The following is a 24276-nucleotide window of genomic DNA, read 5'->3' on the forward strand; positions in this document are numbered from 1 at the left end:
GGGCACCATTCCTTCCACTGACACCATCAGTGGAGCACCATTCCCCCTTATTGATATCCTCACAATAAAACCACTGATGTGGCATTGTTTACTCTAACTGATGCTGGTGCATTAAATACTCCACTGGCCACAGTCTGGCCCCTCTAAAGCTTTTAAGGCAATAAACTGGCCCTTTACTTAGAAAGTTTGGAGACCCCTGTCCTAGATTATTCCTGGATCATAATTCTCACCCAGCAATCAAAAATCCTTTTATGATATACAGTTTCCTTCCCTATTTACTAAGATGTACTGTAAGGGCATTTGATTGGTTGATCAAACACTTTTCATCTTAACATGGATAGACCCTACCTGTATTTAATGAAAATAAAGCCGGCCATAGATGCATAGATGGTTTGAATCTCAGCCTGTTCAGCAGGTGCCAGCCAAGATTTGAAACATGTATGGGCAGGCTGATTGTGCCCAGTTCAATTTTACGACTTGGGTACGACCAGCCTGTCTGATTTTGTTCATGCGATTATAATCACTGTTCCCCTGGCAGGGATGGTTACCCCCCCCCCCCCCCCCATGCATTCCTGCTGGGAGAACACAATAGCTGGTGTAAATGGACTGTTACCTGTCTATGCATGTACATTCAGAAATATATATATTTACACATACATACACACACAATGTATTACTCATGCAGCATACATTTCCTACTCTACTTGTTCTGGGTCATTAACTCAGAGAGCATTTAAGCCAGACAGTCAGTCAGAATGAAAGATGGGCAACTAGCTTTTACAGAAGAAGTTTTAATCAGTGGCCCTTCAAAGGCCCCTCCCCTCTGTTATGGAGAAGATGAGAGCAGGAGGTGTCTGTAATCCTATTCTGTAACTGTGGACAATTCTGCTAGTGCATAACAAGCAGTAGAGTTACTGACCATTGTCACCTTAGGAAAGGAAGTGTGCTACTGGCAGGATCAGCAGGAGAAAAAAAGGAACACAAATAGTCACCATATCCAAGGGATAGTAAGCAGCAATATATTACATTTTTATCTGAGGTTCAGATATGCCCATATCATAGGCTTGGATATTTAGATATTTCCGCCTTTTTAGAATTTTAGTTTTTTTCCTTTCACGTTGTTTATCTCTACTAATGTAATCTATGGCCTGTTATGCTGTATTCTTAGTGATGTTTGAATCTATTGAATCACTGTAAATGTAATCTAGAATATGGCATATATAATCTTGGGATCATTCTGATGCTCGTATTGGCTGTGACTTATTCTGAAGCTGACAATACATTAAGGGACCTGTGTGTTCTGAAATGGACCTCCAGTCCCTTGGATGGCCCATGTAAATAGAGGTCACTACCACAGTCCTCCACTGTTCTTCAATTCATTTTTCTAGTAAATTAGATTCAAGTTCAGAAGGCCATACATAGTCCACCTAACTTAAATGCTCATCTGGTAGGTACTCCATGTATACTTTCCAGTTGCCTATTACAGCTAATACGGCTGTGTAGTAGCAAGTTTTGGAACAGCTGAGCAGAGATGAGTAACTAGCAAAGTGGATAAGCCCTCTAGATCTACTGTAATGCTAACATAGGTCTTTAAAGGTCCACATGTGGGTAGGTGCAGCATGGTGCAGCAGCAGTAAAGACACAAACCTCAGTTGCAATACTTGTAACTTGTGTTGAAGAGAATGCCAAACTACAAACACCCCAATGGGAAAGCACTGCTTAGGGAAAGGCTCACAGTTCAGTTCAAATGTAGAGATGCTGCGGGAGGAGATGCACCGACAGTGTCTGTTTTAGAGGGCGAAGTATGGCCTGGCTGGTCTGGTCCCAAAGGGAGAGGCTTCCTTGCAGGACTTGCAAGTCCTGTAGCCTGTCCCTACTCGTCTGGAACCACTAATCACTTTCCCTGTCAGACGGGGTCTCTCTCCCTACTTTAGCGACATCGCCAAAGCGCACCAAAACCTGGGGCAGGTTTTGAGTAAGATACCACTCGGGTTGAGCACCACCTCCAATGGAGAAAACAGACTGCACCTGCCTATATACAGATGTGATTAACATTCCTACCACTTGCATTTGGAGCATTTAGGACAACTGAAGATGTTCCTTTGGTTTGACATCCCATGCACAGCCAGTGTTCTCATGGAAACATTGCAATGCTTGTTGGAACATTCTAGGACATGTACTTTAACTGATGAACTACAGTAGCTCAGCTTTTTCAAGGCCACTGAGGATCAAAATGCTATATTTTTATATAGCACATGCTTTGAATTTTGTCTTGAAATTCACCATTGTCAAACCTTTCTCTTTGAACAAAGATCTGACAAGGTTTGTTCTAGACTTGGCTTCAGTAGCGTCAGGATGCTTTCCACGTCGTATTACACATTGTAAAAGTTATGAGTGTTACAGACTAGAATAGGATCCACGTGCTCTAGAGTTGTGCAGCAGGAGCAGCTGTCAAACAAGATCATGCTTGTTGAGGTCATGTCTAGAGATTTTTAAAATGCAGTAAGTAATATTTAATACTTTGCTTTAAAAGCCAAGCAGTTCGAGAGGCCCAGAAGCTTCTGTTTTGTACTAGTTAGGAACAAAAAAGAAAAAAATTACAGTTGTCAGATGTGTTAAATAGGGAAAACCAGAATCTGAAAACTTTTTATATTTTAAATCGAGTGTTTAGTTTTTAACCCCTCAGGTTTTTTTTGCTTCAAATAAAATCCATCTGTGATAAACTTGAGTCATAATTTTTCTTGGTAAATTTCTGAAGGTGCTATTGACATGAAATTTTCACCACACGTTGGTGACAACCCATGAAATCCATACGTACAAAGAAACCAAAGCAAATAAGTTCAGAAATTACGTTATGTGTAATAAAATGGAAAGACACCAGGGAAACATTTTCAACACATGAAGAAAGGGAGGTGCAAAGAAGCATGGAAAGCCAAGACAACAGCTGAAATCAGTAATTAGAAAGCAATCCTGCTCCTTGTCAGTGCAAATAATATCAGCTGGTTCAGTCTCAATTGATGGCCTATAAAAGGTGTCTCTTTACCAAGGTGTAACACAAGAAACATCTTATGGGTTAAAGCAAAGAGCTCTTTCAAGAACTTCTCAACCTTATCGTTGCAAAACATACTGATGGCATTGGTTACAGAAGGATTTCTAAACTTCTGAATGTTCCAGTAAGCACTCTTAGGGCCATAATCCAGAAGTGAAAAGAACATCATTTCATCATAAATCGGCCTTGACCAGGTGCTCACAAGATTTCTAACAGAACAGTGAAAAGAATTATCAGATGAGTTGTCCAAGAGCCAAGGACCATTTGTGGAAAGCTTCAGAAAGACCTACAATTAGCAGGTACAATTGTTTCAAAGAAAGCAATAAGTAATTCACTCAACCGCCATGGCCTGTATACACGCTCACCATGCAAGACTCCATTGAAAAAGAATGTTGAAGCTCGTTTAAAATTTGCTGCACAATATTTAGACAAGCCTGTGAAATACAGGGAGAATATAGTCTGGTCATATGAGATCAAAATTGAACTCTTTGGATGCCATAATACACACCATGTTTGGAGGTCAAATGGCACTGCACAACACCCCAAAAACACCAACCAACAGAGAAGCATGGAGGTGTGAACATCATGGTGTGGGACTGTTTTTCAGCACAAGGTACTGGCAAACCTCATGACATTGAAGGAAGGATGAATGGAAAAATGTACCAAGATTTTCTTGATAAAAATCTGCTGCCATCTACCAGGGTGATGAAGTTGAAACAAGGGTGGACATTTCAGCAAGACAATGATCCTAACCACAAAGCCAAGGAAACTCTCAATTGGTTTCAAAGAAAATAAAGCTGCTAGAATGGCCCAGCCAATCACCTGACTTGAATCCAATAGAAAATCTATGGAAAGAACTAAAGATCAGAGTTCATAGAAGAGGCCCATGGAACCTTCAGGAATTGAAGACTGTGTGGAAGTATGGGCCCAAATCACACCTGAGCAATGCATGCAATAGTTTCTCCATACGGGAGGTATCTTGAAGCTGTCATTACCAACAAAGGATTTTGTACGAAGTATTAAATTTCAGTTAGCGCGTTCAATACTTTATCCCTGTGTCATTCCATTTTATTACATCTAACTTTAATTTTTGAACTTATTTGTTTTGGTTTCTTTTTATGTATGGATTGCATGGGTTGTTACCGACGTGGTAAAAAATTTCATGTCAATAGTACATTTAGAAATATCTTTACTGAGAAAAATGGTGAAGTGTTCAGTACTTATTTTGCCAGCTGTGTGTGTATGTATGTGTGTGTATATTTTGACCATGTATGTTAAAGGATTACCTTTTATTTTTGAGTTCTTGTGTCTTCAGTTAGTGGATTCCATGGACAGATGGGGCGGTGCTTTTCTCTTCCCAGTGTTCCCATAAGCAGCTTTGATATCGTCTGTCTGGAGCTGTGTTAAGGCTCGTACACACGATGAGGATATCGGATGGAATGATCGTACGTGTGGTTTTTTTTTTGCATGCTAGCGTCATATTGAAAATAGGTTACTAGAGTTCCGAAATTCTTGAAAGACCGAATACAATTCCCGCGATAATGTATTGTGTTGTATTTTGTTTCCGAGCATGCGCGGTTTTGATCACTTGATATTTATGGATGAATACTGTACTGATTAAACAAAAATTGTTCTGTTATCATAAAAGAAAAATTTTTGTGTTCATCCTGTCGGATAATTTAGTATGAACTGCCGTGATCTGCTCTTTTAAAGCTGTGCACTAATGATCAGATTATTGGACGATTGCTCCGAAAGCTGTTTTTTTCGTCAGATTTTCTCATCATCTTTACACTCCATAGGCTTTATAATCCATCGGTTCAGGCAATGTAGCTGGGGCACTAGCTGTTCAGGAGTGCCTGCTGTATGACCCTTGATTGCCTTTATGGCATTATGGAATGTAGGCTTTCTTCTAGCTGTTGAAAATAGAATACCTCCTTTTTGGTGTGCACCATATTATCTTACTCTTTTTTTTTTTTTTTTGGTACACATTACTCACCCCATTCGTTGTGTGTTAAACAAAGCGAAGTATCTCAACACAATTTTAAAGTTGGTTAGCAGACACAAAGTAAATATCCTTTTATAACATGGAAATTCAAAACTTAGCTAATTGAGCTCCTAATCCAAACAACACCTATCCTAATGAATCAGCAAAGATCTAATACACTATTTAAACAATAGAAAATTAACATCAAACACGTGTGTTTTTTTTATAAAGGAAACAATAAATCATGGATCAAAAGAGCCTGACTGCTACAGAATGCTGATCCTCCTAAGCGCAGGTCCTCCAGGATGTATTTGCAAGTTAAGATGACATTTTATAGCTATAGCATCCTTTTATCTGTTATACTGTGTAATAGATTCACTGTGTGTAGTGTAAACTTCTGGGAAGATTTGCTGTATTAGAGTTTGTGAGCTTTGGAACAAAAAATGGCAAACATGGTATTGTTTATCCTAGCAACAAGTTAGATAACCCAAGTCACTTTGCCAATTTATATTGGTAAATTAGAACTGAAGTATCATTGGTTTTTGTTGGGAGAACTTTCACATTTATTTGATTTCTTTTTTCTTTTTAGCATTTTTTTTGTGTCTTTAAACCAGTGTAGTGCTGCTTCTTTAACTGTTGTAGTTAAAATTATTATTATACAGCATTTATAAAGTGCCAGCAGTTCGTGTAGTGTTCTGCAATATCATTTTTGCTGTGTTTTTGTTCAGGAAGTTTGTGAAGATTTTGTTCTATCATTTACCATGAGGAAATGGCAGAAAATACAAAGCACTTAAGAATTCCCTCCAGAAACATTGCCATGTACAGTAATAATATGCTCGCTCTCCTCTAATGACAACCTTCCTAATCAGCAGAAAGTAAAATTCTCTTTTCATGGATCTAGCTCCATTAGCTTGGTTTAAAGTGTGCGTGAACACTTAGTCCTCATGCACACTTGACGTTTTTACAGTGGCTGTTTTTGACTTTTGACGTTTTTTTCTACAGCTAGTGAACCCCCCAGAATGTTATCCTATGTGTCCATTCACACACAGACTGTGCTCAACGTTTTTTGGCTGGAAAAAAAATCCAGGACTACTAGTGGGTTTCTAGTGGAGTTTTTTAGCTGTAAAAACGCTCTAATGCTGAAACATTAAAAAAAAACAAAACAAAACACAAATGTGAGAAAATGCCACTAAACGCTAATGCAAAGACGCTCAAAAACCTGAAAAACGCAAGTTTTTAACGTGACTTTACACCGCTAACATTACCTGTGTTATCAAAACGTCCAGTGTGCATGAGGACTAACAATGAATTTCTCTTCCTCTCGTTTGGTTGTGTATGTATGTGTATGTATATATGTATGTGTATATGTATGTATATATATATATATATATATATATATATATATGTATGTGTATGTATATATATATTATTTTTTTTTTTTTTATGAATGCAAAAGAATACCTGTCGATCCTGCTAGAAATCCAGTGCTGTCCTGTATCATCATTCAGTGTTATTTTAAACTGTGTAATCAGCCCTGCCCAGTTTATCTCTGTGAACTACTGAAATTCTTCCCTATATATAATGGAAATTAGAAAAGGGGGAACTGTTCAGAAGTCCTAAAACACTTCTTGTCCTAGGGTGACAATTGCTTCTCCATGAAGAGTTATAATGAGGGTTGTCACCCAAGAACGGTGAAGTGTTACCTTCTAATCACTAAATTAAAAGAAAAAAAATGAAAACAAGAAAAGTAATGCAGCCACCTCAGCTAAAAACTAGTAAGCAACAGGATATTACATTTGTATTTTGGTTTAAATACATTTCACTGTGTAATACAGTAATATATTACTTATTTTACTTACCGTAATTATATATTTCTGCACCAAGTGATGACTTCACCAGTGTGCTGCTGATTCACTTGTCCATTCAGCAGGCCTTGGGGAAATTGTTAGCCAAGCTGTAGTCCGACAATTTGAATAACCTTGTTTTCTTCGGTTTCAGCTCACACCAATGTACTGGAAAAAAAAAACAGGACTGATTGAATTTTTGTGCTGGGTATTGTGTTTCAATGCATGGTAAATGCATAGAATTCTAAAGCAGGAAAAAAAGGGCAACAAAACCTGCACTTAATGTGTGTTAAATGCATTGCAGGGAGGCACAGCACATTGCAATGCAATTCCATATCTATCTTTCTATCTATGTGAAAGCAGAGGTTTCCAGCTCACACCAATGTGCTAAAGAAACAGGACTGATTGGATTCTAGTGCAGGACATCTTGTTTCAATGCATGGTAAATGCATAGCATTCCAAAGCAGTGGAAAAAGAACAAAAAAAGCCCTTGCACTTTAATGTGTTTTTTAAATGCATTTCAGAGTGGCACAGCACTATCTTTTTATGTTTGTGAAAGCAGAGGTCTCCAACTTACACCAGTGTGCTGAGGAAGAAAAAAAAAACATTCTAGGCTTTGGCATCATGTTTTGATGCATGGTAAATGCATAGAATTCCAAAGCAGGGCAGAAAGGGCAAGAAATGAGTGTTAAAGTGCATTGCTAGGTGGTACAGCACATTGAGATGCAAGATCATATCTATCTTTGTGAAAGCAGAAGTCCCCAGTGTGGCTGCCTGGTGTCACTGTTGTGGTAATGTCCATTAGTAGTCTTAAAAACCATTAAGTTTCAGGGTATGGAGTGTGCAAAATCGCAATCCTTAAGGTCCCTTTCAAACAGGTTATCCAATCAGGTTCTCCTTTCAGTTTTTTAGGAAGACCTGATTAGGCAGTCTATGCATCCCAATGGACATTATGCTTTCCTACCTCCAGGTCCAATCTAGTCTGCTAAAAAGAAAAAAAAAAGGCTAAGTGGATCCGCGCTGTTATGTTTAGGCAAATCGGAGGGTAGTCGGTTGTAAATAGCCATCAGTCTGTTTATTCCCAGCTGCCCATAGTGCAGAGCAGGCTCTGTCTGTGTCCAATCTGCAGAAGCTGAGCGGACATGGATATGTCATCCACCCGTTCTGCTCGTGATCAGCAGAGGATCTGTGAGCTGGTCCCCTGCTGATCAGATCAGAATCTGCAGCATGTGAAAGGGTCCTAAAGGTGTTGTCATTCTTCGTGAGCTGTGCTACCATACAGTACAGCAGGAGTGATGATGGATCACAAGGGTAAGCACGTAAATCATTTAGTAGTTGAAACTGTATTTTACGTTTTTCCTTTGCCATGCATTGTTCCTTTTGGAGTATCATACACTTTTTATGTGTAACCCCCCCTTCCCATTTCTGAAACGCCATAATAACAATAAAAAGTACATGTCGGAGGAGAAATGCTAGCCAATACTGTATATTCATTTTTTTTCCTTGGTTTCTGTAATGCATTAGGTTACGTCAGTATCCTGCCAACAAGGTCCCAGGGAATGCAGAGTAATCCAGATCTTGTGAGAAGACACTGCGGCAGAGTACAGGATCATTTTCCCTGCGAGATTTGGAATATTCAGTATTCCCCAGGATCTTGTCAGAAGGAGGATTATGACATCCATGCATAGGCGCCATGGGCAGAAGCCCAGGAAAAGTATTTACTTATTTATTTTTTTCTCTCAGCATTTCATCATGGAAGAGGGGGTGGGGGTGCGGGGATCACATTTAAAAAGCGAACCTCTCAGTTTAAATGCTGGGTTGCTGAACAGTTCAGGTGTCAATACCTTAAGTGCACATGCTTGTTCCAGGGCTGTTACCCAACAAGTAGCAGTACTTCTAGAAAGAAGGATTACACCATTGGTTTGCACCTTTAAAAACAAGTCAGCAATGGCAGCTTTATATCTTTCCCTTGACTTGTCAATTTTAAATTTCTGCTTTATAATTTTTAGTGCTTCAGCTCCTATTCATCACTGTTCAACTCTTCTGGGAAGGCAGTCCACAAGGTTTAGGAGGGTGTCTATGGGAAGGTTTGACCATTCTTCCAGAAGCACATTTGTGAGGTTAGGCACTGATGTCGGACGAGAAGGCCTGGCTCACAGTCTCTGCTCTAATTCATCCCAAAGGTGTTCTATCGGGTTGAGGTCAGGACTCTATGCAGGCCAATTAAGTTCCTCCACCCTAAACTCGCTCACCCATGTCTTTATGGACCTTACTTTGTGCACTGGTGCGCAGTCATGTTGGAACAGGAAGGGGCCATCCCCAAACTCTTCCCACATCCCCAAACTGTTCCAAAATATCTTGGTATGCTGAAGCCTTAAGAGTTCCCTTCACTGGAACTAAGGGGCCAAGCCCAACCCCTGAAAAACAACCCCACACCATAATCCCCCCTCCACCAAACTTTACACAATGCAGTCAGGCAAGCATAGTTCTCCTGGCAACTGCGAAACCCAGACACGCCCATCGGATTGCCAAACAGAGAAGCGTGATTAGTCTCTCCAGAGAACACGTCTCCACTGCTCTAGAGTTCAGTGGCAGCGTGCTTTACGCCACTGCATCCGACACTTTGCATTGAACTTGGTGATGTAAGGCTTGGATGCAGCTGCTCGGCCATGGAAACCCATTCCATGAAGCTCTCTATTCACTGTTGTGCTAATCTGATAGCCACACGAATTTTGGAGGTCTTTAGCTATTGACTCTGCAGACAGTTGGCGACCACTGTGCACTTCAGCATGCGCTGACCACGCTCTGTAATTTTACCTGGCCTACCACTTGGTGGCTAAGTTGCTGTAGTTCTCAGTTGCTTCCACTTTGCTATAATACCACTAACAGTTGACTGTGGAATATTTAGTAGCAAGGAAATGTCACGGATGGACACAAACACACACACAAACACACACACGTGGCGACCTATCACGGTACCACGCTTGAATTCACTGAGCTCCTGAGCGCAACCCGTTCTTTCACAGATGTATGTAGAAACAGTCTGCATGCCTAGGTGCTTGATTTTATACACCTGTGGATATGGAAGTGATTGGAACACCTGAATCGATTGATTTGGAGGGGGGGTCCCAATATTTTTGGCAATATAGTGTGTGTGTGTGTATATATATGTATGTATATATATATATGTGTGTGTGCGTGTATATGTATATATATATATATATGTATATAGATAGATAGATGAATAGATATGGATACATAAATGGTTAGACATGGATGCACAGATAGATTAGAAGATATGGATGCATAGGTGGATGGGTAGACTTAGGGTGGCCATATAGATGGAGCAAATGTCCTTCCTGCCTCCCATGGAGCCATTGTGTTCTTCTGGTGGGGGAAGCTGTCACCGCTGGGAGAACACTGTGACTATTGCTAGTGGCTATAGCAGCCGCTAACAATAGCCACATGTAAAATCCAGCAAGCTGGTTGTACCCAAGTTGATCGATCCACTTGGGTACATTTAGCCTGCCAATGCATGTTTCAAATCGAGGCCGGTTCTTGTTGAAGCGACCAAGATTTGAACAGTCTGTGGCCGGCTTTAGATAGATATGAATATGCAGCTAGAAGGGTGGCTATAGATAGATCTGTGTCTATAAATAGATTGGTAGATATAGACAGATGGATACATTTAGATAGTTACGAATATATAGATAGATGGGTTGATATGGATACATAGATGGATATATTTCAATAAATATTGGGCCCTGTGCTCACTGCCCAGCACCATAGAGCTGGATTGGCATTTTCCATTAAACACCAGAATTGGCAGGTCCACCACTGGCATCTTGTGCTTTTCACAGATGAGTAGGTTCACCCTGAGTGCATGTGACAGACGTGAAAGGTTCCGGAGAAGCCGTGGAGAACATTATGCTGCCTGTAACATCGTTCAGCATGACCGTTTTGGTGGTGGGTCAGTGATGGTCTGGGGCGGCGGCATATCCATGGAGGGACGCACAGACCTCTACAGGCTAGACAATGGCACCCTGACTGCAATTAGGTATTGGGATGAAATCCTTGGACCCATTGTCAGACCTTATGCTGGTGCAGTGGGTTCTGGGTTCCTCCTGGTGCACGACAATACCCAGCTTCATGTGGCGAGAGTATGCAGGCAGTTCCTGGAGGATGAAGGAACGCTGCCAGGTTGCACCTCAGACTAATCAGGAGTTCAATGATGCCCTGGTCCAGATCTGGGAGGAAATACCCCAGGACACTGTCGTCTCATTAGGAGCATGCCCCAGCGTTGTCAGGCATGCATATAAGCACGTGGGGGCCATACAGACTACTGAGGACCATTTTAAGTTGCTGCAATGAAATTTCAGCAAAATGGACTAGCCTGCTGCATCATATTTTCACTTTGATTTTCAGGTGTCTTTGAATTCAGTTATCTGCAGGTTCATCATTTTCATTTCCACCAAACGATGAGGCATCCTTACTTTCCTAACACATTATGCAGTCCATATCAGTATAGATATCCAGCATGATATTTTTCTCCATTGAGATCTGATGTGTTTTCAAAGTGTTCCTTTAATTTTTTTGAGTAGTGTATTTAGGTAAAAGGGTGGCTAGGTAGCTCTATTGATCAATATACAGCTATGAAGAGACGTACAGTTTTTGGATAGATAGTAGCTATAAATATAGATTGGGATTGATATATAGGCATACTGTAGCTATAGGAGAATTGAACGCTACAAAGAGTATGGAGATACAGAAATTCAGTAAGATAATATGCAAAAGATGCAACTTGATAAAGATTGTTTTATATTTTTATGAGTTTTGGGGAAACGAAACCTTTCTGACTTTCAGCTCTGGATTTTGCTGCCCACTGGTGGTAAATTCTGGCCATACATACTTGCCAGGTTATGTTGTCCCATACCGTCTACTTTATGAAACTGTGGCCAGATGTGTGTGACTCAGACCGAGGACAGAGATCTTATTGTTGTGGGTGCCCACCTCTATAACCATAAAGATTGTTGGAAGGATTACACGTTGGATCTCTGTGGATTATGGTGGATTGCTCTGAATCATAGGTTATAAAAGAACAATGGGGTTTTGTGTACGGCTTTAAAGAAGCCGTAGGTGTGTGACAAGGTAAGACTATTGCAAATATTCAGTATTTTTCCTTTAATAATTCTGGGGTCATTATGATTTTGTGAGTAATTTTTGGAAAACTTATTTTTTTATCCTTTGAAGCAACATGACCTGAATTAACGATGTCAGGAGCTCTATGGCAACAATTTTATTTCAAAGTTCTTCCATAACTGCCGGAGTTTGAGAATAATTCTTTCTAGGTTGATACAAGACTACTGTTGTGACACAGAGGAAAAAGTTGTACTGGGTAAATATTGTTAGGAATAAACACGATTTAATATTCTGAGTACATTGTTGACAAATTGCGTAATTGCAATCTCAACGATTCCTTAAATTTGCATAACAGCAGCTGGTGTATACTTAGTGATAAGTGTAAGTAAACCTAAAACTACTATTAAAAAGTTTTGGACAGAGTAAGAAATGGTAAAAGGTGAACTTCAAGAAGAGCAAATACTGTCTAAATACATTCATCATGTATACTCTTCCTTGAATCTTTCTATGTTTATTTCTCCCGGATGAGTGCAGTCATCCAGTGTGAAACTTTGCTTCTGTGTAGGATCTTCCTGTAATAAAGACTGCTCACTGCTGCTCTCCCTCCTTGTGCAGGGTGACTGGTCTTGTTGCCGCCCCCTCCTGTACTTTTCTGCAGGCAGCATGTAGTAGGTGGACTTTCTGGGTCCCTCCTACAGTTCTGTTCTCTGCACAGGCTATATACACAGCACAATGATGACATCACTGCTACTTTTACAAGATAATAATTGGGTTTTCAAAGGTATTTGGCAAATACAAAGAGCATTTATACCCATTGTGGCTATTGTGGAATATATTTAAATGAAAGTGTGCCTGGATTTCATGTTTAAGATCCTGCTTTTTCTTTCCCTTTGCTGCCTGTCCCAGAGGCTTAGCAGGGGTCTGCAAAGGTGGTTTGGGGAGACACTGCCCCTCAACTGCATCACTATAAGCTTTGGAGCCGTGGCAGGAATCGAACCCCATCACGTTCGGAGGTGTGCAATGCATGTGGTTGCAGTTCAGTAGTGCAGCATTTGAGAGATTAAAACAGGTGGTGAAGAGGCAACATGTTGCCTCCCCAAAGCCTGTCAAAAACCTCTGAAAAGTGATCCGAGCATGGATCATTTTTCAGATGAGTGCCTATTCCTACCACAAGTGTAATCGAGCCCTTCGACCACAGGTTTCAAACTGCGGCCCTTCAGCTGTCAGGGAACTGCAAGTCCCATCATGCCTCTGCCTTTGGGAATCATGCTTGTAATTGTCAGCCTTGCAATGCCTCATGGGATTTGTAGTTCTGCAACAGCTGGAGGACTGCAGTTTGACACCCCTGCCTTAGACTGGTGCCAACAAAATAGGTTTACTCACTGAAAGACTTCTCCTCACCACCTGTTCCTGGCAACTTAAAAATTTTCCAGGACTTTATGTACTGAAGACAGTGGTCACCAGGAACAATGTGTAGGCAGGCGCAGTCTCTGTTCTCCACTGTAAGAGGGCAATTGGCTGGAGCGGTACTGCAGCTGAAGAGGAAGTCAAGAGAAACCTGGTTTCTCTGTTGTTTCCTTGGTCCCATAGGCAGCGTTATGGTTTGATTCATTGCATCCAAATGACCCCGTGGCCATCTTGGGGTCAGCAGAGTCTTTTTTAAGTGCCTGCCTCCAAGCTTTGGCGTGCTTTCTAGTGGATAGTGTAGGGACAGATCACCTGCCTGTCAAAGAGAGAGTGAATTGCGGTAGTTAAAGGTTCCGAGCGAGGAGGAACCCGCCATCCTGCATTGAAATCCTCCCCATTGCGCCCAGCCTGACCATCCGCATTTTGTCCTCAGAGACAGACGCTGTCATTTCATCAGAACCTGCTCCATTCTACAAGTTTGTACAAAACTGAGTGTTCTCATCTTGGGGCCTTCCTGCTGGGCTGTTTGTATCTTTTGGGCCTTGCCTTCAATACAAATATTTTTAGTTGCAACTGGACTCCGTTTACTGCCGCTGCACCACGCTGCATCTACTCACACATTGAGAAGGTGAATCTCCCCAACAGGCACATAGACCTCAATAAAAATCTGAAAAGAGTTATAACCCTCGCCACGCTATGCAAAATTTTAGAAAATGTTTTGACATTGCATACATTGTAAAACCCAAATCTAGCCAAAACTTTACATTTTGGGCAGATAGGAGAAGTGATAGAACCTTTCAGGTTTTTATTGGGGTCCATGTTCATCCCATTGGAGAAATTTCCTCTCGTTATTCCAGGGACAGGAAGCAGAGGGACAGGAATTGATGGAAATTCTCTCCAGTGGGGACAGTAGTTTGGGTAGATTTTTATTCCTTTGCTTTCCTGTTCTGTTAACCCCCTTTCCGATCATGACTTAGTGGTGTCACCGAGAAATGTAGGGGAAATCTCTCCAATATAATTACAAACAGCAATAAAAGTGGACAGATTTTGTAACCCTTTCCCCACTCTAAACCTAAAAGAAATTTGGCTGTATTTGGGCTTTTTCCAAGTATTTTAGAAAAGGTTAGGTTTTTCAGACCTATACGTGCATCCAGACAACATAAAAATATTTAATTCTGTAAATTCAGTTACAGTAGCAGTTTTGTTGATCCCCATTGTGAAACACATGGTCTAGAAAATACTGCCAATGCAGAACTGAAATTACAGATGTTACTCAGTTAAGATGGTGTGTGTCCACTTCTTTTTTTTCTTTTTTTTTTTTAGCACATGGATGGAAATGACAAAAATGTTTTATTGCTGTGTGCACCTTTTTTTTTTCTTTTTTTTTTTTCCTTTTTTTTTTTTTTTTTTCCACCTTTTTTTTATAGTTCTGATGCAATTTTCATAAGACTACCATTTACACAGGCTTAGGCAGGTCCTCATCATGTCTATACTTACACCTTAAAGTTTATGTCCAGGCATTATCCCAATTTTCCCCAAACCTCAATCATCCTTTCTAGATCTCATCCTATCATAGTGAGAAACCACTTTTTATTTTTCCCTTTTCATCATGCTTCTGAAAATGTTGCTCGAGAAGCTTGTGGCAGGCTCTTGGAAGTCAAAGTAACAGCATTGTTTTGCGGGGAAAGAATTCCACATGTATATGTGGAGAGGGACAGACAGGCAGGCACAGAGATGGTCAAAATTCTGTTTTGTAGCAGATAGGTCTGACAACACTGCTTGAGATTTCAGTGCGCGAAGGGTACTGTGTTGTCAGTCTGATCAGGAAGTTAGTAGCAGGGTTTCAAAAGAGACATAGTATTGAGTGGGACTTTCTGGGTACCGATATCTACTAAAATCCAAACGATCTTAAAATGTCAGAACTTTTTAATTGTAGAAATTACACGTACATAATAAAATCACACACAGCAATTGATAATTGGTGGTAGAGCTTACCCCCGGAGGGGCCACTGAGAATATACCTAGGTCACCCTTGCTAGTACAGAGGCTGCCCATCACAAGCACAGTTCAATGCACTTCGATAATAGAGGCTCAGTCTAGGGAGATGTCGTTTTTTGAATTTATTGCTGAATAACTTGAAACAGGAGAGGTGTTTGAGGTCACAGGTTACAAAATAACATTTGCAATCAATGGAAGGACAATCTTCACACTAAATTCTCATAACTGCAGTCACACATGAAAGTCCCAAGCCAGGTCCTGCGCTCACACATGAAAGTTCCAAACGCTGTGTCCCAGGAGTGGTACTTTTCTGCTTCTACCAGGAGATCCTCCATGAGAGAGATAACAGATCTTTCTCCAGACCAGGACTTCTGCCAGTGTCTCCAGTATTAACCCTTTACCAGTCTTCTCCAGGCCCTCAACCTTACTCGCACTGAGGCCCAGACTGTAATCCTTAACTCAGCAGAGCTGCCTTCAGGGGCAGCAGCCCCAAGAGAACTGAAAGCTTCCATGGAGAAGAAAGATGACTTTGACAAGGCCATGCAAACCTTTATAACCACCCCAGACACCTTCTGGACACCTCCTTCCAGGGATTGGCTGGGACGTGATACATATTCATACCAGTCATTTGACTCTCCCTGCCCTATATTCTGGAAGCTTATTCCAGAAGCTGATGAGACATCAAACAGTCTATGGGGGAGTAAAGTGAAGAAAGAGAGAGAACTCAGAGGATAACCCAGGTGGGTGGACTGTTCCTCAATGGTCTGAATGAGGCCTCAGCCACTGCCACAGAATCCCTGTTTCCAGGGAGGAGATTTGGCTGAATTTGAACAGACATTGATACCCAAAAAGTCCATAAAAGCTTAATACTATGTTTTTCTAAACCCTTATACTGGGGATGTTTGTATCTATGATATGGTTAATTGATGGGGTCCAGATTTCTCTTTTCTTTTTTTTTTTTTTTGTACGAAGTTAGTAGCACACTAGACTGCTGGCAGATCGACAGCTTTTTATTTTCTGTACCTGCAGATTTTTCTTAAAGAGCTAAAACAAAGGTAAACCTGCATGTACTGGAGAGATATACATGGTTTTATTTTTAGATTTGCCCAACATACACTTTAAGTATGGAATATTGCCTTGTGGGATGTGGAGGAGGCATACCTGTACTCTCTACTCCAATAGTTGGTGTTTCTGGGAGTGGCTCTGGTGGTGATCTGGCAGGTGGAGGGTACCTGTCCTAACATACAGAAGCTATAATGTGCTTTCCATGTCTTATTTGTATTTCTTGTAACCAGTTCAGCTTCTCCGTAGTGCACCTGACGGTTCAAATAATAAAAAAACAAATATTGGCAAGTTGTAGCTCCATAGACCAGCATTGAAGCAAGCTGCAAATCGCTAGAAAAATTATCTGAGATTTGTAACTGGTACAAAGATTCTGGAATTATATGCCCTTATATAATTTGCATCAGATCACCCACTGTTTATTAATTTATTACATCTAGATATGTACACAGGTGTGTCAAAAGCTGAGAGCAAATTTTTGTTTTAGATGATAAAATGATAATCTCCAAATGACTGGCTCCTTCTAATTTTCCCTTTCCCCTTGTTTTACAGCTGAACAGGAAGGCACACAGAAGAGAACCTTCTCAAACTGGATTAATTCAAAGTTGTCAAAGGTAACAATAATTTATATTGATCAGTATCTAAAATCCTTAGGTTTTCAAATATCCACTTTCAGAGCTTAGTTTAAAAGACAACTTCACTTTTAGAGAATTTATCCTTTAAAGTGTTTGTAAAGGTATTTTTTTTTATTTACATAACAGAATATGTTATACTTACCTGCTCAGTGCAATGGTTTTGCACAGAGTGGCTCCAAATCTCATCTTGGGTCCCGTGTTCGCACTCTGCTCCTCCTCTTCTTTGTGTGCACACCTGCTGGCTTAATCCCGAACTGGGCAATGTGCATCTATTAAAATACACATTGCTGCTCAGACCTGCCCCCCGCTCTTTGCTGACAATATTTGATTGACAGCAGAAGGAGCCAATATCTCCCGCTGCTGCGTCTGAGCAGAGAGCCATTGTAGACGGGTACATTGCCTGATCAATATTGGGCTCAGGTAAGTATACAGGGGGTGGTACAAACACTGGGACATTTTTTACCCTAATACATGGAATGCATTTTGTTAAAATGTCCACGCTTTAGAGCCACTTTAAAGATACCCGCCCACCCTACCTCCAAGGTATTATTTGGTGCTGCAAGAAAAATGCCTCAGTCAGATCCTGTGCCTTCCACCCACACACAGCGCTCACCCCATTCATGGTCTGTACTTCACTGTTAATTTTTTCGTCAAATTTCGATTTTGTTTTAGTCAGTCTTTTTAGTTTCAGTTGTATTTTAGTCATCTGAATTGTTTGTCGTATTTTAGTTGACGAAAATCTCCAGTACATTTTGTAGATGAATGTGTGGAACTGCATAGGAAAGGGAAAGTATTGATGATTCTGTTAGAGAGAAGAGCACTGACTCAGCAGAGCAGGAATGTGTGATGAGGGGAGAGGGAATAGATTTAGAAAAATTGGATAGGAGTGTGCAGTATACTTTTCGGGGATAGAGGTGACCTGAACGTGGGGATGGGGAAGTAAATGGGAGTGAGGGAGTGCACAAGGCAGGGTGCATTATAGTTTGGGGATGGGGAGGTGACCTGCAAGTGGGGATAGGGAGGTAAATGGGAGTGAGGGAGTGCACAGGGCAGGGTTCTTTATACTTTGGGGATGGGGAGATGACCTGCAAATGGGGATGGGGAAGTAAATGGGAGTGAGGGAATGCACAGGGCAGGGTTCTTTATACTTTGGGGATGGGGAGGTGACCTGCAAATGGGGATGAGGGAAGTAAATGGGAGTGAGGGAGTGCACAGGGCAGGGTTCTTTTTACTTTGGGGATGGGGAGGTGACCTGCAAATGGGGATGGGGAAGTAAATGGGAGTGAGGGAGTGCACAGGGCAGGGTTCTTTATACTTTGGGGATGGGGAGGTGACCTGCAAATGGGGAAGTAAATGGGAGTGAGGGAATGCACAGGGCAGGGTTCTTTATACTTTGGGGATGGGGAGGTGACCTGCAAATGGGGATGGGGGAAGTAAATGGGAGTGAGGGGGAGTGTACAGGGTGAAGAACTGGGCGGTCTGGGGAGGCTGTTATTGCTAAGCACTGATACCTTGCTGGGAGGGGTAACACTCACCATGTCACATCCAGACGAATCCAACAGAGGAGTTGCTCTTCTGTGGTTTGCATGGCATTGTTCCAGAACTCCCAGCAGCAGGCAGACAGAGGGGGAGCCTGCTTGCTGATACTCAAGGGGCTTAGGCTTTAACAGACAGACAGAGTTCCCAGGAAAGTAGAAGTTCATGTGAGTAAACGTCCCTCTCTCACATTTTCATTCTATTTTCCTTTAGTTAAAATTGGAATTGATTTTCGTCAGTGTTCATCAACTGACTTGATTCTAATTTTATTGTCATTTAGTTTTCGTCACTGAAAACATGCATCTGACGAAAACTTTGATGAAAATATTTTCATTGATGACGGAAATAACACTGCTGTACTTATGTCCCTATCAGTCAAGTGGGGTACAGAATGATTAGGGGCTGCGGTGCATGTGACTTGGAAAATATGTCCCTTAACCCTTATACACAGGAAGTTTTTTTTCTTGGCTTGTAAATGAAAGTCTGAGGGCTATAAAGAAAAGTTTTAGCAAGTATTCTTTTGTACTTTTCGCAAGATTATTAACACCACAGCACTGCTGTCATGATTTTCATTATTATTTTGTGCCTGAAGATCACCTTTCAAACATTAATATATTGTTTTACAGCATCAGCAGTCATCGGTTGTAACAGATCTGTATACTGATATCCAAAATGGACATATCCTGTTGGACTTGCTTGAAGTTCTGTCTGGTGAAATCTTGGTAATCCCATATTTTCTGAATATTTAATGTAAAAATGAATGGTATTATAAAAATGTTTGAAGTTTGAATCGCCTTAATCAGTTTGTGTTGCCTCTTTGCAACCAATTAAATTCAAAATATTATTCTGACCCTCATTTTTCATTGCAGGCTTCAATTTGATTGGTTGCTATGAGGCAAGTCATATTGCTTTGGGCAGTCTTTCATTTAGACAACGGGGGTGACCATAGACAGCAGGTGGTTGGACATGAAGGCATGGTCTGATTGGGTGCTTAATAGCGATTATACGAGGTTTTCTAGCCAAAACAATTTCTATCTATCCTAATGAGTCTTAGCTGTAACTACCTAAAAAACCCAAAAAAAAACCCCCAAAAAAACACACCTATATTGAGAGATCGTAAATGCCTATGGGCACAACAAAGCAGCAATAAACCCTAAACCAAAAATTTAATATTTTGCAGCTTAACAATCATTACATGTGATCTGGTCAGTAGCACACTCTGGATGAAAGAGCACTTTTGGACAGGACATCAGCCTTGTCAATCTGGGTGGGGGGGGGGGCACGTTGGAGTGTTAGATGTACTAGCAGATTTAGATACACTAACAAATTTAAGTCAAACTCCAGCTCACACTTTATTTTTGTAAAACCTTTATCCCAAAAGGAGAAAATTGTTTGCTGTAACTGTGTATAAAGGCTGATTGTTATAGGCACCCCTGTCAGTGTTAAATAGCTTCTCATCCCTATATACTGATACATTCTTCTGGAGAGTGTGTTCTTTTGAAAAATAGCAGACTTACTGGCCAGATCACCATATGAAAATAGAAGAAAGAATGCCTAAAAAGAAATTGCAGCCACCACCTTTAAGAATTGGTAAGCTGCAATAATATAAGTGTTTGCTTTTGGGTTTATTACTGCTTTTTAAATGGACCTACTAGTAACTGTATAGGCCTGCCTGAATACACCTTTGTTATTAAAAAAAAAAGTATTTTAGGTCCAGGCAAGTGGCTATGGCTAGACTAAGAGGATTAGTGTTTGACAATGTTGTGACTCGTCTGCTGCTTCCAGGAAGAAGCATTTCCTCTCCTCCTCCTCCATTCTTCACTTTAGGCTCAACTGTGCTCAAATCCAGAGGCAGCTGTAGGGGCTGATCTGTGTGGAAAAATGTATACACGGCACAAAACATAAATACTACTGTGCAGACATCAGAATGGCATGGTGTAAATTATTGTGTCATTAATGGGCTGGCCTCTTAGTCTTGGAAGTAGGCCTGACCATGGTGCCTGAAAAAGAATAGCATTGCTTTTTTTGGGAAGTTAAATGCATTTACAGGGCAAATATCATCTTGGTGAAAGGAAAATACTAGCGCACAGCTTTTTTGGCATAGATTGTTGTTTTAAAACATAGCTCTCAATTAATAACCAACTGAAGTCAATGAAACGTATGTAACTTCAGATTGGCATTGTACTAACAACCACCATATTTATAGTCTTACCTGCATTTTCCTGTTACGTAAGCTGTGCAGTATGTGTAAATATGATAGTTCAGCCCTCTTGGTGGGGTTAGGTGGAGAGCTGTGAGCACAGAAATGTGCAAATACACCACCCTTTCTTTATCTGCAGTATAGTTCTGTGATGAGGGGTGTGTTTGTTACTCAGCTATGCCAACATAGAACACTGCGGTATGAGGCAAGAAACGGCAGTTTCGTTTTTTAGGTCAAGTCTGAGCAAAGGTCAGGCACAAGTCATAACAAGATGGGGTTCAGGACTATAAAGAGATTAAAAGGTGCAAGTCTTCAATTGAGTTTGAATATTTCTGAATAATGAGTAGCTTTTTTTTTTTTTTTCCTTTAACAGCCCCGTGAAAAAGGCAAAAACCTATTCCAGTCAAGAAGTAATATTGAATCGGCTCTGACCTTTATACTAAAGCGATCAGTGAGTATTCACCCTTGTTTAGGCCGACGCAATTCATTTTTTACTTTTTCCTCGTTAGAAACTCACCCTGGACTAATCATTGCATATTTTCATTGTAGATCAAGCTCATAAATATTCATGTTGAGGACATCATTAGTGGGAAACCCTCTATTGTGCTTGGCCTCATTTGGCAAATCATTTTACATTTTCATGTAAGTGTTGTAAAATCAGAGTTATATTTTAACATGGGATAACACTCTCTAGAAAAAAAAAAACTTTTCGTCTTTATTAAAATATTGTTTGTTTCCCCCCACGTATCTGTTTTTGACCCTTTTTTGTATTTATTTTTTGTGACATTATGATAGATTGAAGGCCTGGCAAGCATTTTGGCTGCTCCTGATGATCTGCAACCAGTTAAGTGTGACACCAAGAAAGACATTTCACCAACTGCAAGCCCATCCCCGAAGCGGAGTGCCAGATCTAGATGGAAGATATCTGCACAGAAAGTTCTGTTACACTGGGCTCAGGAGCAGTGCGCACGGTATGTATAGAGTATTAACAAGTCTTCCCAAAATGATGTCTTTGCCATGTATGTTTATTACCTCCTCTTTATAGTTTGTATTGCTTCTACAAATATGTACCTAAGCATCAGTTTGGACAAAAATTAGGAATGTAGGATTGTACAGTAAAGCTGCATTTCCTGTGCCCAAAAAATGAAATGTGTGGGCTGACTACAACCCTTTGCTTGCCTTTATCTGGCTCTTGGGTTACTATCTCTTCCACTGGTGTGAGGCATATTCCTCACATAGACTTCATCGATGGGGTACTCTTCCTTGCACTGATACCAGCAATGGGGCACTATTCCTCCCATTAAGGCCTCGTGTGCACTGGATGTTTTTTCAATTGTTCCTAAGGGTGTCCTGCATTTTTTTTCCTGCCTCTAAACCAGCCTTTCTGAACCAGGGTGCCTTGGGGTTTCTTTAAGGGTTCCTTGACAAAATGTCTAAAAGTTGCCCAAAACTTGTATACAAGCCAGTGGATGGAACAAGCTTGCCTTTTAGTTACACAAAGCCACAGGTTTTCATTGTGCGCCATTACTACCATCTAGCCACCGGTGTCCTGACAACCAGTGACATCACCATTTGCTAAGGAGGATGTCAGTTGCATGGATAGCATCCTTATTTGACCCTCCCCTGCCCCTCTCCATCAGTGCTGGGGTCCCATTAGCTCAGTGATGGAGAAACACTGTATTACTAGTCAGGACCAGTGTGCAAAAGTGCATTTGATTGGGAAGAATAAATCACCTCTAGCGTTGGACATCCATGTGTGGATGTTGCTGAGTTATATAAAACTATTACAATCGTTTTTTACATTTTAGAATGGGGTGCCTCAGGACTGTCCATAATTTTAGAGGGTGCCTTGAAATTGTCCATAATTTTAAAGGGTGTCTGGATTGAAAGTAGGTTGAGAAACACTGCTCCAAACACTGCTGCATGTTAGCTTGTGTGTCCATGCACACAAAAACTTTTAGAGGAGTTTAGAAATGGGAGTTTAGAGGCAGAGAAAAAAATCCACTGCCAGTGCATCCAGGAGCAGCAGCATTTTGGCAGAAAAAAATGCTAGACGTGTGTAAATACGACTGAACATGTTTAAACGCACAGTATTGCTAGGCATGTTTAGCGATTGAGCGTTGATTCATTTCACTGGCCAGAATAAATTATTATTCTGGCCAATAAAGTGAATTAACGGCAAAGCGATTGATGCGCCTGGATGCGTCATACACTTTAACAAGCGTCAGGCATTTTTTTCTGCCAAAATACTGCTGCCAAGAGGAAAGTCTTCTAGAAGAGTTGCCAAAACATCCTGTGTGCATGAAGCCAAAGGTGAATGATGGGGAATTTTCTGCTCCCTTTGGCCACAGTCTGGCCCCCTTAAGATCTGAAGGACAGTAAACTGGCCCTTTGTTTTGAAATATTGGAGATCCCTTCTGTATGGGGTTCAATTGACCACAAATACGTATTCATAGTATCGAGGTTTGTAAGATTTCTGATTGCGCTGGAAATGCTCAGCTGAACCTCCACTGTTAGCTATTCTTTGCTGCGTCATCATACACAAAAAGAGGAAGGATCTCAATATTTTCATCGCTGAATATCCTCCTCCTCAATGCCAATCATCAGTGTCCATGCTGATCATCATATCAGGAAAGGATGAATGGAAGTGACAAAGGAATCCCTCCCTTCCTTCCTTCCTGTTTGCTCTGATGGCCAGGAGAGCACTATGATGTCATCCCAAGGGCTGCAAAAAGGGTTTCTGGGGACCTTTAATCAGGTAAAAAAAAAAGACATAACGGGCAGGGAAGAACAATATAAAAAATTGGCTAAACATAAGCTTAAGCATAGTTTTCTTCAGGCGATTTTAAAGTCTTTTTTAATATGCATTTTTTTTCACATATTTTAGACGTTATGTGCTATACAGTAGCTTCAAGCTAAAAACCTTCAGGTGTGAATGGGACTTTAGAGAGATTTTTCTGCAACAGAGACACAGAAATAAAGATATGATAGAGGTTCTAGCCTTCCCTAAGTACAGTTTGCATCTGCGTTGCTGTTTAGAGAGTTACCTTCGCTTCTTGGTTAGAGAAATGTTAGCAGAACAGAAAGTATGGCAAAACCTCTCTAATGCATTTAAATCCTGACAGGGGTTCTAACCCTTCCTCACTGTATAGAAAGCTGACAAAAAATTTTTTTTAAATTATTTATACCTTTTTCAAACACACGTGGGGGGACCACCATTCCATCACAATTGTGAAATAGGCGGGGGGGATCGGTAACAGTAACCATACACAATATCGGGAGATACAGCAGTCTATGAAGAACACCCCCCAGACATAGGCAACATGTCCGAAAATAGGCTAGGTGACAACTTTGCTCTCTCTTTTTTCTTTTTTTTTTTTTGTATCAAATTATTTTAATTTGAAACAGTTTTTAATTTACAC

General features: G+C 40.8%; 1 protein-coding gene across 1 annotated transcript in view; it reads left to right on the forward strand.

Annotated features, from left to right (window-relative positions):
* SYNE2 (spectrin repeat containing nuclear envelope protein 2) overlaps positions 1-24276 on the forward strand; it is a 503718-nt gene that overhangs the window by 82792 nt on the left and 396650 nt on the right. Inside the window, 5 exon segments of the mRNA XM_089687495.1 lie at positions 17036-17097; positions 19281-19376; positions 21228-21305; positions 21404-21496; positions 21650-21825. Coding sequence (XP_089543621.1) covers positions 17036-17097; positions 19281-19376; positions 21228-21305; positions 21404-21496; positions 21650-21825 — 505 coding nt within the window.

Source organism: Staurois parvus, unplaced genomic scaffold, assembly GCF_062004578.1.
Source record: "Staurois parvus isolate SC_StPar_1 unplaced genomic scaffold, SC_StPar_1.0 ptg000426l, whole genome shotgun sequence".
NCBI classification, from domain to species: domain Eukaryota; kingdom Metazoa; phylum Chordata; class Amphibia; order Anura; family Ranidae; genus Staurois; species Staurois parvus.